The following is a 17,969-nucleotide window of genomic DNA, read 5'->3' on the forward strand; positions in this document are numbered from 1 at the left end:
TCTTCATCATCTGATGATGACGCCAATGGCTCTGCTCTGGTAGCTTGGTAGCATCGCAAAAGTTATACCAAGAATGGAGCCAAATCCCAAAAGTAGAAAATTAAATTCGTTTCAAATGCAGGCGCGTTCAGGCGCTACTTCAGGCAGCAGGTTGCTTTGTTGTTGTTTTTGGTTGTGCCTGCCTCGTCGTTCCTCTTTCTCTCTCTCTCTCTCTCTCTCTCTCTCTCTCTCTCTCTGTGGGTCTGGCTGTATGTCAGTCAGTCAGGCAGGCAGTCAGTTGTTGTTAGCTGTCCGTTTGTCTGCCTTGGCGCGCAGTTTCCGGCATTGCATGCAGCATGTCCGGAAGCCGATTTTCCACTTGTAAAATGGCGGCGACGATTGTCTGTTACAGTTGCCGCCATTGTGCTTTTTGTGTGGGTGTCAGATGTGTGTGTGTTTGCCTAGTTGGGCTTGCCAAATGGGACTTGGCTACAGCTATTGGCCTATTTATGGCAATCTAATGCCATTGAGCCAAGAAATCAGCCAAAATTTTTATGAAAATGCTACTGTGCCCACGAAAGTATGCTACGTTTCTTATTATAAAGACTCCAATAGGAAATCAAACGCTACTTGAATACATAAATAAATAATTAATGGTCCCCCAAAATTAAATGCGTGCAGAGGGTTAACTTTCGTTGCAATTTTCGAATAAAATAAAAACAAAACACATACATATATGCGAAACGCAGAACAAGGAAATACCAGTAATATATAGGAATAAAAATGTAAAATTAATACAAGCATAAAAAGCAATGGAACGAAATGTGAAACGGAATTGAAATGAATATTTTGTGCCATTTTCTCTGAAAGAGGAGGGAGGGGATTGAAGCAAATGAAAAGAGGGAAAAATGCCGCTCAAGTTGGCTGCATTTTAAATATTCATGCATACAATTTTTACATTTTCTACTGCTGAGGCTGCTGCTGCTGCTGTTGCTGCTTCCTGCGCATATTTCGCATTTCGCCCTCATAGTTATGCGTCTGCGTTTCCTCTTGTCTGTCAATGAAAACGCGCCTTCAAATTCCCTGAGGCATCACACGCACATATGCATATAAACTTATGCTGTCGTCTCGCATGCATATTTAACAGCACACGCACACACACACACACACGCATACTCACATACACACTTACTTATTCGACACTCTGAAATGCTTGCTTCCTTCTTCGCTTGTAGGCCTCGCTTTTAAGAGGCCCGCTTTAAATTGCTTCGCCCATTTTCAAGGCTCGTTTAGCATTCCATTTCTGATTCACATTATTTGGCAGCATAATATTTTATAACAATTTGTAAATATATGGCAAAGTAAATACCAACGTGGATAGCTATGGCTCTGCTTTACATAGCTGTCGGCTATGTCGGCCCTCGGCAATTCGGCTTGAAAGCTATTAGCCGCTGATTGGAATTGAAAGGTATTTTGACAGGTGCCGAGTTAAATGATGTGTGCCGCCAATGCTGCTGCCATTAGACATTTATAAATGATGAGTTAATATCTTGAGTCGCACATAGAGAATTCATGGGATCATCAATATGGAAAGAACTCAGATTGAAATGTAAGTATGTTGCACGACGTAGAAAACACTTGTATGGCGTTATTAATAGCTATTCTCACAAATTGATTGTAAATATAATAACAGGCACTAGAGAAAGTGCTTAGCTGAAGACGCTCAGAAGCAGGCAACACCCTAAATGTTTTTAATGGAACTTGCAGCAAATATAAATAAAATAAATAAACGATAGAAGTATCACCTGTTATAAAAATACATTCCTCAAACAAGCGATATACACTTATAAATAATTAATAATTAAATGAAATAAATAATTAAATAACACTAAATTCCTAGTTTAAGCTTTATTTGTATTTTTCTACTAGTTTAATTTAAGTTGTTCTAAATAATAACAGTAAAATTTAAGTTTTTATTAAAAATAAAAACAAAAAAAAAAAAAAACGGTTGATACAAATTTTAATTTGCTTTTAAAGAAACGTTAGGCGCTTTAAAATTTTTTTAACTAGCGAGAAAGTAGGCTTCTTGAGATATATTTTCATATCGAAGCATGCTTACAAAACCTACACTAACTAAGTAGCTCTTGTCAACACTTTTAAAACTTTCTTAAAACCCCTCCATAGTACAACGTTTTAAAGGAAATTTCTCTTTCTAACTCTTTTAAACTTTGGTTTATTAATCCAATGTTTTCAAATCATCTAAATGGTATAATAAAATTGTTTTTTATTTTTTCTTTATATAACAACATTTTTTTACAAATTATTAAACCAGTATTCTGCTACCAATATGGCAGCTTAAGCTAGTCGAATATGAATAGGACATATCTAAATCTGTTTACAACATTTTTTAATCAAATATGAAATATATTAAATGAATTTATATATTTTACACAAGAGATTTGTGGATAAATTCTTTGTGATTGGCACTTCTTCAGTCTTAGAGTGACTTTTAATTTTATAGACACTTTAATTCAGGGTACTCCAAAGTGTTTGCTTAAGGCACAATTATTCAACGATTTCGATTTGGAAGACACACCCTTAAGCTGATTCGCTGGCCATGCATTATTAGCACTTACATATGTATCCGTGTGCATGGATTGGGGCACAAACTAAGAAGCTGGTGCGAGTAATTCTTGTTAGCAACAGCTGTAAACGCACACAGCCGTGGGCAATACAGTTGTTGTTGCTGTTGTTGTTCTTGTTTGTTGGTTGTTATCGGTGATGTTGTCTCTTACGGTCTGTTGCATTTCGAACAAATTTACTTTGGCGCCCATAATTTTGTTTAGCAACCAAGGGTCGGCTTAGACGCTAACGACGGCGACTTCTCTAGAACTTTTTTAATATTTACTTCATTCTCTTTTTGCTTCCTTTTTTTTGTTGTTGTTGGGTGTTGTAATTTTTGCCACCATTCCAATCACTTTTGCTTAGTGCTTGTATGCCTGATTTGGGTTCAAGTTCAAGTTTCAAAATAAATGTCCTTAATTTGTGCAAAATAAATACGCCGACGAAACTTTTTTGCCCAAAAACCGAAACTTTTATGTGAGCTCTGTCCAGCTGCGATTCTCAGGCGAAAGCAAACTTATTTGATGTCTTTTAGTTGAGCGTCCCCCTTTTTGTTTCGGGCGCGCTGGGATAATCCATATGCTCAAAATAAAATCAACCAAAATCCTCAATAAAAATTACCAATATTTACTTTAGAAAATGACAGGCGCTGTGTGTCCTTTTTTCGGCAATGGCCGCTGGAAGGAAGGGCGAGAGCAAGAGCGAGCAAATCCCTTGTCAACTTTGCTACTTAATAAAATATGAGTGGCAAAGTGGAATATACAAGAGACACGGGACATACAGGACACACAGGACATTGGATACAACAAGCTAAACAAGAAGACAGACAAGCGAGCGGGGGTGGGGCACCGTTTTCTGAAAGCAGGAACGTGCCACTAATGGCGGCTGACACAAGTGCCGCCGATTCTCCAGCTTGCCAAAGGATAAAGAAATAAATAGAAAATGCAAATAGATGGCAATACATTTAGCATGAGCGGCAGCAGGGGATATTCAACAGACAGAGAAAGAGAGAGAGAGAGAGCGGGACTGGGATAACAAGAAAGAGGGAGAGGGAGTGAGAAAAGCGTGGAGCTAAAAGTTTAGTGCAGCCTTGGCTCTAAGTACAGTGAAGGCTGCCAAGAGTAAAAGCACAAAATTGCAAATAATGTTAAGCCCTATACAAAGCAAAGGCAGGTAAATAGTGTTCAGACCTGTAAAGGAAATCAAATGAACAACATATTTATTTTGAAGTGCGATTCTGGAAGATCGCATTGTATTGAGAATGTTTTGAATTCAGCGTTATTGCTTGTTTTCAGAGTGTTTACTGTATTTGTGGGGGTTGGCCTGCTGTTTGCAGAAATGACATTTTGCTCATGTCGAGCATGCTGTTGTTGTGTTGTTGTTGTTGTTACTGGCCGGCGGCTGCTGTGCCACTCAAGGACAGGCGACGCATAAACTGTTGATTTTTATTGAGGTTCGTGCCGTGTTACGACTTGCAAGGCATTTTGTTCTCGACTCTTGCTACACTGTGTAGGGCACTTTTCATCCTCAACTTCTTCCGGTGGTCCGTACAGTGACAAAGCTTTTTATTGAAATTCGTGTGTTTGTGTGTGTGTGTGTGTGGGTTTGTGTGAGCGCAGGTGTGCAAAGTGTGCAAACATTTGGCAGGCACTGCACGCCTAACTCTTTGCCCACAATTCCTTTAACTCGACCAAAACAGACGCTGTCCGCACTTACTTTATCAAGCGACTCTGTTTTATGCGTATGTATGGGTGTTGGTGTGTGTATGTGTTTGTTGCCCACTAACCACACATTTGACATGTGTCGAAAGTTGCAGCTGTAATTTGTGCGACGACTTTCTTTTCTTCCACTCATTGCTGCTCGCTGCTTGGGCCAACTTCAGCTTTCGACATTATGTTGTAAGTGGCAAGGTCGTAGAGCCGCACTAGTCCTAAATGACGGCCCTCATTTTGGGGAACAGCTTTGTGGCTTAGTATTAGTGTCGAAATTATGACCTTATGTGGCAGCAAGTGTTTTGTGTCGCCCACGACGTTCTCCTCCTCCTCCTCCGCCCCCTCCTTGCTTTCCTTTCCTTTCACCTAAACTGCTGTTCTTGCTTACAAAACAATTTCAATAGTTCGCCAGGCGGGTGGTATGTGTGCGTGGGTGTGCGTGGGTGTGCGTGTGCGTGTGATTGTGTGCGTGCATTTTATGGCTAAATACAATTTGAGCGCCTGCTGCTATGCTACAATTTCTTTATTTTTTCCTCGCTGTTACATTATTTTTCTTTGTGTGCCCGACTCTGTTGTTACTGCTGTTGCTATTTCTGTATTATTATTTCCTCTGCCGCCAGAGCGACACAAAAGAGGCGTGTCACAAAGAGGAAGCACATGTCCTCGGCTGCCACGACATTCTAATGGCCTGTACCAATGAAGCAGGAGGGTATGCGATAAGTGATTTGCATGCAGTAGAAAGCCAAAAAGACATTGTTTAGTTAATAAACAGACATAAATGTAAATGCTTTATGTTTAATTTTAATAAACAATAGGAAGTATTTGAAAGTATTTATATGATCAGCATAATGAAGCTTAGTGATATAGACTTTGTGAAACCCCCCATTTGTCTGTCTGTATGTACATCGTTATCTTTTACATTATAACAGCTAGAGGCACACAACTTGGCATATCTTATACTGTTCTTATACTTGTACCTTTGTGGATCAAATATATGATTATATGCTTTCTAATGTTAAGAGGGTTCTGTAAAAGGCAGCGTGCTCTTTGGTAACAAAGTGCTTCTTTTTGTTAACATACTCCTCCGGTTGTCGAACAGCAGCGACAAAATTAAATCAAAATACATGCCAGACGCTTTGTTTGGCACTTTGTGGCAGCTGCTCGCACTCTTCATACATTTGTTTTTCTCACTTTTATGCACTGTTTTATTTCGATTTTCTCATGCCACATGCCACTACATATACATATTTTTGCTTATGCCACAACGCAATTGCCGGTTATATAATTAAATATAATTTACTGCTACTGGACTTAGTTGCTCATTCCCTCTAACCTCTTCTCTTTCTCTCCTTCATTTGCAGGTAAGTGATGACGTGCTTTCGGTTGCTTTGAGTCAGAATCAAGTAAGAATAAATAATGTTTTTTATTTCGTTTACTACCACCATCGACAACTATGCATATTATTGGTTTTAATTTAGTTAAGTGTTGCTCTTCATACTTAAAGATAGGTCTACTATACTACTACTCGTAACACCTGGGCGGGCACTCGGTTTGCGCAATGCGGACTCTTAATAAATCAATCAGCAGCTTAGGCCGATTGCAGTCTCGATTGACAGCCAGACAAACATACGATTGACTGGGGAGTGAGTGGTGGGGAGGGCTGGTGTGGCGAGCAGTTAATTTGTCAAATGTCTGCACTTTATCACGACACACACACACACACACTAACTCGTATATCTCTGTTACTCATCTACATTCCCTGGCGATTCACGGCCAAAAGGCAATGAAAATGCATTACGCACTGAGAGGCAGACATTTTAGGTTCAGGAGGCAGTCAGCCCCCTCATCGTCAGCATCAGCGTCATCGTCATCGCTCTTGTCATCCTCACTGCTCTGTGAAATTTGAAGCAAAGTGCAATCAGTGCGTTGGCGCATTTCCCACAGGATACACAGCAGGACAGAGAACTAGTGCCAGAGCTATGCCAGCAATCTGCATTGTCAGGAGAAAAACCTACGCTAGCAAAGCAATTTAAAGTTGCATCAACAATAGCAGTAGCAGTCGCAATAGCAACAACAACAACAACAACCCTACACTGAAAGCATTCAAAAATTAAGTGAATTAGAAAAAAATTCCCCAAATTGAATTAAACTTGCAGGACAGCAAAAGGTTCCTTTGTTATAACTTTACATTTCAGCGTAACAAATGCAGTTTCAGGATTATGTAACGAAAGCTGAGAAGTTTCTTCAATTTCTTTGCCTCATCTATTGCTTCTTAGTTACAAGCCAATGCATAACCCAAACATTGATCTTAATACACTTAAAAATCAGCGTACCTTTATCGGAGTTCTCATTGTAAAGAAACATTTATTAACAAAGACAAATGGTTTAAAATTGAATGAAAAAAGCAATTTCAGTAGCAACACAATAATTTCCAATTAATGAAGCTTGAAATCATTTGACTTTAAGGGCTACGCAAAAATACCAGGGTTGCACAAAAATATTGACATTTGTATTTTTATCCCTTTGTCTATATTCTATCAAAGTACTCAGATATTTTTTCTATATTTAAAAATTTTTCTTTTTGGTTTTATTTTTTTCATCTTCTGTGTTTAATATAAACATTGAATCCGTGCATACAGGTCTAGCACCTTAACAATACATGTGAACAAATATAAATAACCTATCCCATTGTTCTATATCCTATCAAAATACTAAGATATTTTTGCTATATTTAAAAAATTTTCATTTTGGTTTTATGCCCCAACTTTTGCTTTTTCGGCCACTGTGCAGTGCACACAACTATGCTTGTAGTGGAAAGAATAGGGAAAAGTCTGGTTTAAAATGCATAACAAATTGCTCTCAGTGTAGGCAAAAACAGCCTGCTGGCTGATGTTTGACTCAACTGGGGAAATTTCCACTGGCTAATGTTGTTGTTGGTCTGTTGCCGTCTGCTGTTGTTGTTGTTTCCGTCCATGTTGTTACTGTTTTCGTCGTTGGCCTAATGCTGCTACTGCTGCTCAGCCCTGCTGCAGCTCAAGGCTACTGAAATGCAACAGTCAGTCAACAGCAAGCCGTCAACAACAGTTGCAATGCCTGGCAAGCACTCGATACCGCCAGCCAAGCCAAGCCGAGCCAAGCTCCCCCAGTATTTCAGTCGAACGCGTCCCCATTGTAATTAGAAAAGTGCTTGGATGATAACTCACTTTTTGCCCAACGCCCCCCTCCGCCCTTTTCTACCAACGACTGCAGCCCACAAAATGCATAAAACATTTTTGGCCAACGCCGCCGCCGCCAGCGTTCGTCGCTCGCCTGCTGTCATTTAATAGCTTTGAAAATCAGTCATTAGACAAGTGGTGGTGGGGGAGGTGCTGAAAGGTGGGGTTTGCACAGCAGGGGTCGACTCCGAGTTGTGTTCTCAATGGTGTTTGTGACTTTGCATTTTGTTTGTTCCGGATGCCTTTTGCATTTGACAGAAATTGAATGAAATTAGGCAATCTATTTAGACTCTGTGAGCAAGAGGACTCGCCGCCCTGCCCCACAAACTGTAATTGCAATGCTAATTGAGCTTGCTAGTCAGGCAGACCGAAAGGGGTTGCTCGGCTCCCCCTTAATCCCGAATCGATGTCAAAGGGTTGAATGAGTCGATGATGGCTTTGCCAACACTTGGCCAGAAATGAAATAATAATGTTATGTAACATTTAGATAGCAGTCTTCTACATACATATACAACTCTATCTACTATATATCTATGCATTGTATTTGTTTTGTTTTTATTTTGTATTCTGCAGGACGAATCGAAATCAAGTTACGATGTGATTTCGAATAGGTATGCAAAATATGCAGGAAACATCAGCTATTTCGTTCGGCATTGTCATTTGCATAGAAATGCATTTTGTTGCTATTGTTGTTGTTGTTGTTGCTGTTGTTGTTATTCCATTGGCAAAATGCCTCAACAAACCAAACAAAAAACGAAAACACAATAAAAAGAGAAAAGAATATGTCATCAAAATGTCATTACGGATGTTGATGCAGATTTTTTTCTCTCTCTCGTTTTATTTCACATATGCCACAGAGCTCGGAAATAGGCTGCAAGGATTTGCAATGTGAGCTGATGAAAGGGCTTTGGGCTCAAATGTAAAGTCATTTGGAAGGCAGACAGGCAGGCAGGCAGGCAGGGCAGAAATAGAAAATTGTCGAAACAGCTTACCTAGAATTGTAAATTACTAGTAGCAGTAATTTGAAATGACTTTGGCAGTAGAATGTGGCAGATTTGTAAATTTCAAGGAGGAATTTTTAAGGCAAAGTACTTTTTTTAAAATCTTCAATCTTTATTTAGGAAATGTACTGGGTTGGACAATTATTAAACTTTATGATAGCCTTAATAAACCTTCAATCATGCTGCGAGCATGCCTGCTCAGGAACAAACGCACATTGTGGGAGTCCGGCCAGCTCGTTGAGCCAGGAATTGAGTTTCGAATTCCTCGTTGAGTTTGGAATTCCTTTAAGGGCTTAACAATACTCCCAGATATTTAAAGTACGTTGTTTGTAAATGGTTTCAATTCCGATTAACTTTCATTGTGTCTTGGAAAGAAGTTACTGCCCTTAGTGGATCTCTAACCAATTTTGACACCAAAATCTGCAATGGTCCAATTATTTTTGGGAATTTGCAACTTGTAATTATTTTGATCAAACTCAGTAACGAAAACCTGGCGCATTTTTCATTCCACTGCATTTCTTTTAAGCAAACATGTTTGCAAAATAGTTTAAAGCTCTGCTGAGGAACTAATCGTATAATGATAGTTTTATGATTTTGCTGCCAAATGAACACTCATTGTCTTGCTTCTTTTTTTTTAACAAAAATATATTTTAAGTGCAGTCTCCTAAGAACACCTGCACACACTTTCTTACAGAATTGCAGATTGCAACTTCTCGAAATGCACTTTACGTGAGAGTCGCTGTGATTCATAAGTAATTATTTTTCCTTTTTCTAGTTCACTGCTCACTCAACAGCCATTCCCCCAGAGCTAATAAATTACTACTATGCTATATGTTAGAATGCACTTCTCATTCCATCTATAGAAAATTGCTCTGACACGCCCACTTCGGGCATGCAACAACAATAACAATAACGACAACCATGCCTCCATGTACCTACAAGCTACAGAGCTGAACAGCAAGCTATGAAAATATGAGAAATTGCATATTTCGCGAAAGGCTGCGCGCATAATTTCCAATGCTAACCTAAAATTAAAGCATGTGGTTGGGGGGCAACAACAACAAAAGTAGCAACAACAATAGCAAAAGATAGCTAACATATTTAGTCACTTGGGGTTGACACAAAATCAACGCCTAATAAAGCGCACCGGGTGGTGGTCATTCATAACAACAACAACAACAACAACAATAACAACTACAGCAAAAACAGCAACAACAACAACTACAACTCATTGCCGCACTTTCCCCATTTGTGTGTGCCTTGGGAGAGCAGCAAGCATTTTGGTCAGTGCGGTCGCCATTTTGTTGGTCGTCATTTGTGTTGTTGGCACAACTTGCAAAACAACAGGAAGAACAGAAATAACAACAACAACATGGGGAGCAGCTACTACAACGGCAACAACAATGTCATCAACATTCGTCCAGCAGCTCTAATGACAACCACACGTCATCAACGTCGCCGTCGCCGTTGCTGTTAACGCCCCCATCTGACACGCCCACTATGCACACAGCGCCCCCTGCATATGCATTATAAACACCCATACTCGTATATATAGTCGTGCCATGTCCCTGGCTATGTCACAGCGCTCCCTCCCATATATTTCTGTGTATGTGGTGTTTGAAAAACTGCCAGCAAGCCAGACAGCCTGCCAGCCGACTGGTCGTAATTGTTGTTATCGCTGGAGAAGGGCTAGTGGCGTGATTTAGAAATAGGAAGTACATCTATCTTTCTATCTATCTATATATCTATATGTATGTATACATATATATATATATATATATATATATATATATATAATATATATATATATATATCTATATACATATACCATATATCTATATATCTCTATCTCTCTCTCTCTCTCTCTCTCTCGATCTCTCTCTCTCTCATCTCCTTATCTCTCTCTCTCTCTCTCTATCTCTCTCTCTCTCTCTCTCTCTCTCTCTCTCTCTCTCTCTCTCTATCTCTCTATCTCTCTCTCTCTCATCTATTCTCTCTTCTCTACTTCCTCTCATCTCTACCCTCCTACCTACCTCCTTCCATGGCATGTATATATATATATATATATATATGGAAGTATGTATGTATATATGTATATTCCTTGGAGACTCTGAAATTGCTTAGCCGATTTTGATCAAATGCAGTGCCAATATTCAAAATAGTCTCCTGGGTGCACTCGTGAAGTTTCGTGCCGATTTCAGCCGCCTTTCTGCTTCTTTCTGCCTTTCTCCTCATTTTCATTTGTTTGACAGTCACTTTTAAAAATAAATAATATTGAAAAATCGACTGCAAATCCCACCAAAAAAGCATCTATTGGTAAAAAAAAAAAAACACAAAATCAAGATAGGCGAAAAAAGAGCAGCTGAAAATTCCAATGAGCGCGAATCACTGGACTCTAGAGCCATAGAAACGGATAAAGAAAGGGACTCGCTTTGACTATTCTGATCCAAGAAACACAAACAGGACGCGATGGATATCCTTTGTACAGACGAAGAAAGGTGGACGACTACTCAACTATAATCAATGATCTAATCGAAACTCTAAAAACGAAAGAGGTATTGGGAAAGATATGACGTCGCAAAGCTTAAAGCCGGATAAGCTAGTATACTATATATGCATATATATGCGAATATACTGTAGGAATTCAGTCAGTAATGTTGTTGTAGGGGTATATACTAAAGGGATAAGTGAGATTATAAGATGCTTAAGATCTTCTATTTACCTAAATAGGCATTTAATTGGATTTGGCATTGTCAAGTCACGTTCAGTCACGCCCTCGATCTCATCTCTAGTTGTGGCTTCTTCTTGTCGGTCGGTCGGTTGTGCGACTGTTGTTTTTGTTGTTGCCGCCATTTGCGCTCCATGTATCATTGGCATGCAAATTTTTCGTGGCAGTTCGCTGCAAACCCGTTTGGCTTTGTCTGCTGCCTGCATGAATACAACTACGTATGTGTTTGTGTCTGCATTCTATAGCTGGGCCCTAGTTCCGTCTGCTCGCGCATTGGTCCTGCCAGCTAGGCGCTCCACTCATTTGCATTATCGCATCTAATCATTGTCATCATCAAACAATGTTGCTCGTTAGTTTTGCAGGCAGGCAGGCTTCCCTCACACCTTATTCCTCCCTCCTCCCACCTCCCTGCAATCAGTCCACACCCTTTCGGGGCTGCTCTAAATTCACGCGCATTTGGCATTTAAATTCGGTTAATGCGCATTTCTAGCATAAACATTTCAGTGTCCTGAACCCGCAGCTGTTGTTTGTACTCTATTATGGAACCTACCCCCAAGCACTCTTAACTAAAAGGTCCTTCTTCCTCTCACTCGTACATAGGCAGTGGGGGAAATGTGCAAATTGCATGTTTTTGTCATTAAATGCGATTTCATTTTTACAATAGTTACTAGTTTTAATTTGTTTTGTCGTCGCTGACATGGCGCTTGGCCTGGCCTAGGTTTGTCCTTTTCCCACGCCCCCTCCCCTCTCCTCCTGAAGTCATTTCAACTCTGGAATTGGCAAACGCAAATGCAGATGCAGATGCAAATGCGCTCGTGTTCATTCGTTCATTGTTGCATTGCCAAACTGCAATTAAAATGCATTTGCAATTTTGTGCAGCTTTTGATGCTGCTCCAAAATGTGTGCTAAATTTCCAGTTGTTGTTATTGTCACTGTCTGTGTTGTTTTTGTTGTTGTTGCCTTTGCTGGCGTTACATTTTCAGTTTATTTGCGTATTTTTACGACTAATTTGTGCAATTTGTCAATGCATTTAATTTGATAGTCGATCGAATGTGTTATTTGTCCGCCGTGCAGAGCAGAGTTAATGTACATTTTTCGAAATTCCCAAAAGCGTTAAATTGCACAATTTTCAACTAGGAATGTCTGCCCTAAAATTCAAATTCGAAAATAAATGCAATTACTCAGTAGTGGGGGAATGCGGAGAAAATGTTCAAATTACAATTTTCCAACCATTTTCAACGGGAAGGTTTAAATATATAGCGACTTAAAGCAACTAGTTTCAACTAAAACTTGTTGATGGAAGAAAATAAAATTCCATAGAAATCCAAAGCATAAACAATGTGTGAAGAATTTTGTTTATTCTGAAAATTTTAGGTCTGATTTTTTTTTTTTTTTGATTTCTAAGCACGTATTGCAATCTAACAATATGCCAAAATTGTTAAGTTTATTTTTTTATCTGTATTCTTTTTCTTATTATTCTTTTTTTATACTTTATTTTTGTATTATTCTTTATTTTTTTATTACGCTTTATATTTGTACTTTATGTCGACAAACTGTCTTATAAGCTAAAAGAAAGCCCAAATAGGACAAATCTAATCATATTACAATTAGGTCTAAAAAACTCCTTCGGATTGATGGGGGAATTATAGTAAGAAATGCTACGTGGCACGGGTTTATTAAATGAAGAGCGTGTTAGGATATGCGGAATGAACCATGCTGGTTTAAAAACTATCAAAATAGATATTAGTTACCATAAATCGATATTGCTGGCGTTTTAAAGCATCGCTTTTTTTCTGGAGCTGCTAATGATAAGAGCAGACATACCCGCCAGATAGCCACCCAGATTAGCTCGAGCTGCTGGCAAATAAAGACATAATTGAGGATGACTGTATTCCATAAAATGCTTTTAAATATGTTAATATGTTAATGCTAATAGTACTGCTCTTTAATATGTTAATACAAATGTTCATAAATGTTAAGCCAAACTGTTTGTGCTGCTAAATGCCATCTTAAGACTGAAAAGAGCAACCCAACCCCCCATACGTTTTAATAGCATCATCAGTAGCAGCTATAAGGTAGCAATTAATTAGAAATGTAAAATGAAAAACAAATGTTAGCTTAAGCTTCCTTGTGTCATTTGCCTTTATTTGTTTTTTAGTCGTGTGCTAAAATCTGGACTAAAAGTACAATCGTCATTGAACGGCGCATCAATCAATCAATTTTCAGGACAATCACACATACACATACACGCACACACCCATAAGAGATACACTTACACATGTCGTTTGCTTGGCCCTCTCCCCTCTCGCTTACTCCATCTGGACTTGCATAAGTAAGGCAACAATCGGCTTGGCGCGTCCGTGTCGTCCTGTACGGACAATTCAGTAGTCAGCCTAATTTACATGCACGAGCGACAGCAGTGGCAAAATATTTATGCACAATTAAATCAAGTAAAGGAAGGAATAAATTGTGAGCCGCACACACACACACACACACACACACACACATGCAAAACAGCTGCCCACATTGGTATGCTATAGAAAAAAACAGGAAAAGAAAACGAATGCAAATGACATTAAAGCGAAATTCTGGCGCTTGCTTGTATGTGTGTGTCGCAACAATGAACAATGGCACAAAAATTTAACGCAGTTGACCCAGTTTTTTGTCTCGCTCGCTCCTTGCCTGCCCTTTCTGTGTGCGCCACTTTCTTGGCTTTTGTTCGTACTCTTGATTTGCGGTTTCGCTTTTTGCTGCTACGGCTGCACTTAATGTGCATAAGTAGTTGTATAATCCTCACATACACGCATGCATGTATGTGTGTGTGCGCTGCGCTAATTAAGTGGACTTATGTGTGGCTGTACACAGCTTGTCGTTGCTTTTTTCCTTTCATACCTTTAATTTTTTTCCTGTTTTTCGGTACTTGCTGGCTTGCCACTGCCGTCCACTTCCAATTTGCCAACGCTTTACAAAATGTTCTCACTTAATGCAGCACTTTCTGCTCTTGAATTTTTCATTTCATTTCTTCAATTGCCGGTTTTTTTCACTCTCAATAGCAGCATAATTTATGAATGTTCATTTGACCATGGCCTGGAATTTTAAGTTGCTTTAAGTTGAGAAGAAAGGAGAGAACAATTTTTAAAATTAAATAAGTATGAATTCAAAATGAAATAACCTTATAGCAGCAGACAGACACAAAACTTATGACAATTTTCTCAGTAAATGCTTTCTATAGCCAGAGAAAGTATTAAACGTTATTCCCTATAATAGTCAGTATGCTATTCTGGTCAACCTCTAGATTACTCTGATATATACCCATATATAAATTAGTTGTATTTCCCAATTGTTTTGGACTATTAGAAGTATCTGTGCATTTTATTTTCAGTCTGCCAGATTTCTAGCATTTTTCAACATCAAGCTATTAAAGGCATTGCTTCAATAGGCCGCTGAATCACGAATCGCATCTATTTGTGACTTGGCAGTGCGTGTTTTCCTGCTAATTAAACTGTCAATATCCTAATACAGGTCGGACACTCAAGTGCCGGCGTCGGGCGATAGTTGTTCTTGCTCTGCCATCCAGCAATAATAATTTGTAGCCATGGATTATGCAATGCAATCAACACTAATATAAAGTATGCACGCACAACCACACAAACACACCCATACATATGGGAAACAGATACAACGCTGTGGTCGGCTTACATATGAAGGAAGTGGTTGGCAAGAGGGGGCCAGACAAACAGACGAGGACAGCTGCACGTAATCAAAACTTATGTTTGTGGCCAGTTTGTTGAAACATCGACCAACGCGTAGAAGCAACAAAAGTTTAATGGCCAGATCAAAATATGTTGGCCGCAATAACGGCATGTATATAAATACATACACCGAAAGAAATAATTACTTGAAAAAAATTACAGCAGCATGAAGATTATTTCATTTATTTATCATTTATTAATTCCAAAAGAGCAAGAGAATTTGGTTTACGTGACAAACTATAGAACTTTGCCAGGAAACTTAGTCGAAACCATCATGTAATCCTGCAATTTTTGAAAGCTTCGAAAGACTGTGGGGAACAAAAATTCTGGAGAAAGGAAAAGAAAAAATAACTGGTCGGACATTCAAGCACTTGATGTTTCAGTTTATTGTTCGACTGTTTACAGGCTTCTAAAACGAATTGTAAATATAATGCAGGCTAAAGAAAAAGCTAGGCTGGAATTCGCAAAAGAAAATATGGCCAGAAACTGGGAAAACATATCTGTTTTGCTTAATGCTTTTTAAATCCTCAAAAGCTGGTGTTTTTTTTTTTCAAAATAAGGAAGGAAATTGATTTAAGAAAGTAGCCGCTGGTGTTTTCATTGATTTGAACCTTCTTAATTTGTGAACCAACCTTCTTAACTTTTAAACCAATTAGCAATTAAAGTAATTCAAGTAATTAAAGCAATTAAGCTTTTACCAAACAATGACACATTGGTGATCACATTTATTTTTCTCTCTGTGTATGCACGTCTTTGTGTGTGTTTTGATAATAGTGTTAATTATGCGCTTGTCAATATGCCAAAGCATCAGGCGACTGATATATGTACGTACAAATAATGGATATACACAACTATCTGTATACTATGTATGTATGTGAGGTTTGTTGCTTTTATGGTGCTGTTGTTGTTGGAGGCTGTATGAGCATTACAATGACAGCTTGCAGCTATTTTGAACCGATATATACATAGATGTGATATGTGAGAGAAGGCAGTCAGTCCCACACCCGCTTGCCTGTCGCTGCTTAATTGAAATTTTCATTTTTGCAGCTGTTTAGCTGCAGGATTCGAAACATCAGCTACATTATGTTGTTGATCAAAATCATGAACAGGATTGCAGCAACGCTTGAATTTTAATTAAAGTCTAGACATATAGATATACACGACGCAAGGTCGATAGATACTGAAACAAATACAATCTGCAGGATAAACAACTGCTGTGCTGTCCTCTACTGACAAATCAATATTGTCGGACCCGCTGGCCATCAATTTATGCAAATTTATATTTGGCAGCAAAAGCAATTGTTATCGCAATAACAATAACAGCAACAATATGCAAATTTTAATTTACCATTATGTGTTACATTTAATTAACATTGGTGGAGAAAAATAATACCCTCTCTCCCAGCACACAGCATTGTTTTCTCTTTTCTAATTCGTGCTGCTGTGGTTCGCCTTTGTTTACATAAATTGCAATTAAATTACATTATCTATTGTATACATCGCTATATATGAATATATAGACAGATATTTCTGTGTAAAAAAGACGCGCGCATTAAATTCTCATAAAATATTTAATTATTAGCAATAAAATTGATTGCATTAGTCGCTCCGCCGCGTCACATGCCAACACAATATCCATTTTGCTAATGAACTTTCAACTTTTGTGCGCATCGCATTTAGCGGCCACGACTCAACTAATTTCAAATTTATTTTGACACACGAGCTCATTTTACATTTACCATAAATTGCATTTTACCATAAAACAACAATGATGGGCGGGTTTCGTGCCACCCACGGTCGAAAATTGTGGCCCGATTGCATTAAAATTTGGCAGGTGTAAAATATTTATCTGCACTAATTTTGATTTACTCTCATCCATTTTGTATGAGTGTCGAACACTATTTCTTCAGATACACGTATATGCAGAGCCGGTCCATTTTCCGCTTCACAGCCTCTGCATTGGACAATTTATTTGGTAATAATAAATTTGTGGCCTCTATTATTGACAAATAGTTGCAAAGCTTTTCCATTATGACTAGTGCCAGTTTGTGTTAAAGTTAAAAATTGTATAGCTTTTAGTTTAAAAATTTAGAAAGTGCAAATTATAAAAATTGCATAAAAAAATCATATCATGTCGTCTAAATGAGCTTGACTTACATTTAGAAAAATATATGAAGAGTAAATAAATCAACATTTTAATTTTATATGACAGCTTGAAACCTTTTAATGGCCAGCATAAGATTCTGAACAAGATCTGATTAACCTTTCTGGGAAAATTCCGTACAACCTCAAGCATTCAAACATTGCTGGCCATTCAAATAATACAATGAGCTTATATTTTTGCAATACTATAAATTGTCTTTACACAACACATTTCTCCAGAATAAGAATCTTAGGCATCAAAGAGAAAAGAAAAATATAATAAAAGAGACCACGACGAATATAAAGAAAAGAAGAACCACGACTATGTTTTAGTTAAGAAGACATACGTTTATTCAGATGAAAGTCTTGACATATGTCAACTGGAATATGCGAACATCGCCATCCTGTTACATTGAGAATGGAGCAATAGCTTTGAATTAAACGCTAGAAGCATTTATCTTGCATATTTTAACAATTTAGTTAATGCGTCTTTAGAAATATGCACAGTATTGGCCAAGTTCTGTGGCGGGGGAAGGGAAGCACACAAATAAAATAAACTAGGCTAGCCTACAAAATAGTTCAATCCACATACGAGTACACTTCTTAATCACAAACTGTTCAACCATAGTTCATGCAACTCGGCTCGCCTTCAATTGTTGAATTAACTCTCAAAGCCAGCAAGCGTAAACATTCAAGAAACCCAAAACAATTGCATGCAAAAAAAGAAGGCAGGCAACGCAAATCAAATTATGCGCGATAATTGTGTAAAAAAATATTAAAAATAATTAACAATAAATAGTTAACATTTCCTACTTTCA

At 38.3% G+C, this 17,969-nt stretch overlaps 1 protein-coding gene across 3 annotated transcripts in view; it reads left to right on the forward strand.

Annotated features, from left to right (window-relative positions):
- Window positions 1-17,969, forward strand: part of LOC115624234 (maternal protein pumilio) — a 192,795-nt gene that overhangs the window by 125,186 nt on the left and 49,640 nt on the right. Inside the window, exon 2 of one of the 3 annotated variants that reach the window (XM_030518851.1) lies at window positions 5,675-5,716. The exons of the other annotated variants lie outside the window; for them this stretch is intronic. Within the exon in view, the coding sequence (XP_030374711.1) occupies window positions 5,675-5,716 (42 nt within the window). The remainder of the gene's footprint in view (window positions 1-5,674; window positions 5,717-17,969) is intronic. 3 annotated transcript variants of the gene reach the window in all.

This window comes from Scaptodrosophila lebanonensis, unplaced genomic scaffold (assembly GCF_003285725.1).
Source record: "Scaptodrosophila lebanonensis strain 11010-0011.00,11010-0021.00 unplaced genomic scaffold, SlebRS2 tig00000053-arrow-pilon, whole genome shotgun sequence".
NCBI lineage: Eukaryota > Metazoa > Arthropoda > Insecta > Diptera > Drosophilidae > Scaptodrosophila > Scaptodrosophila lebanonensis.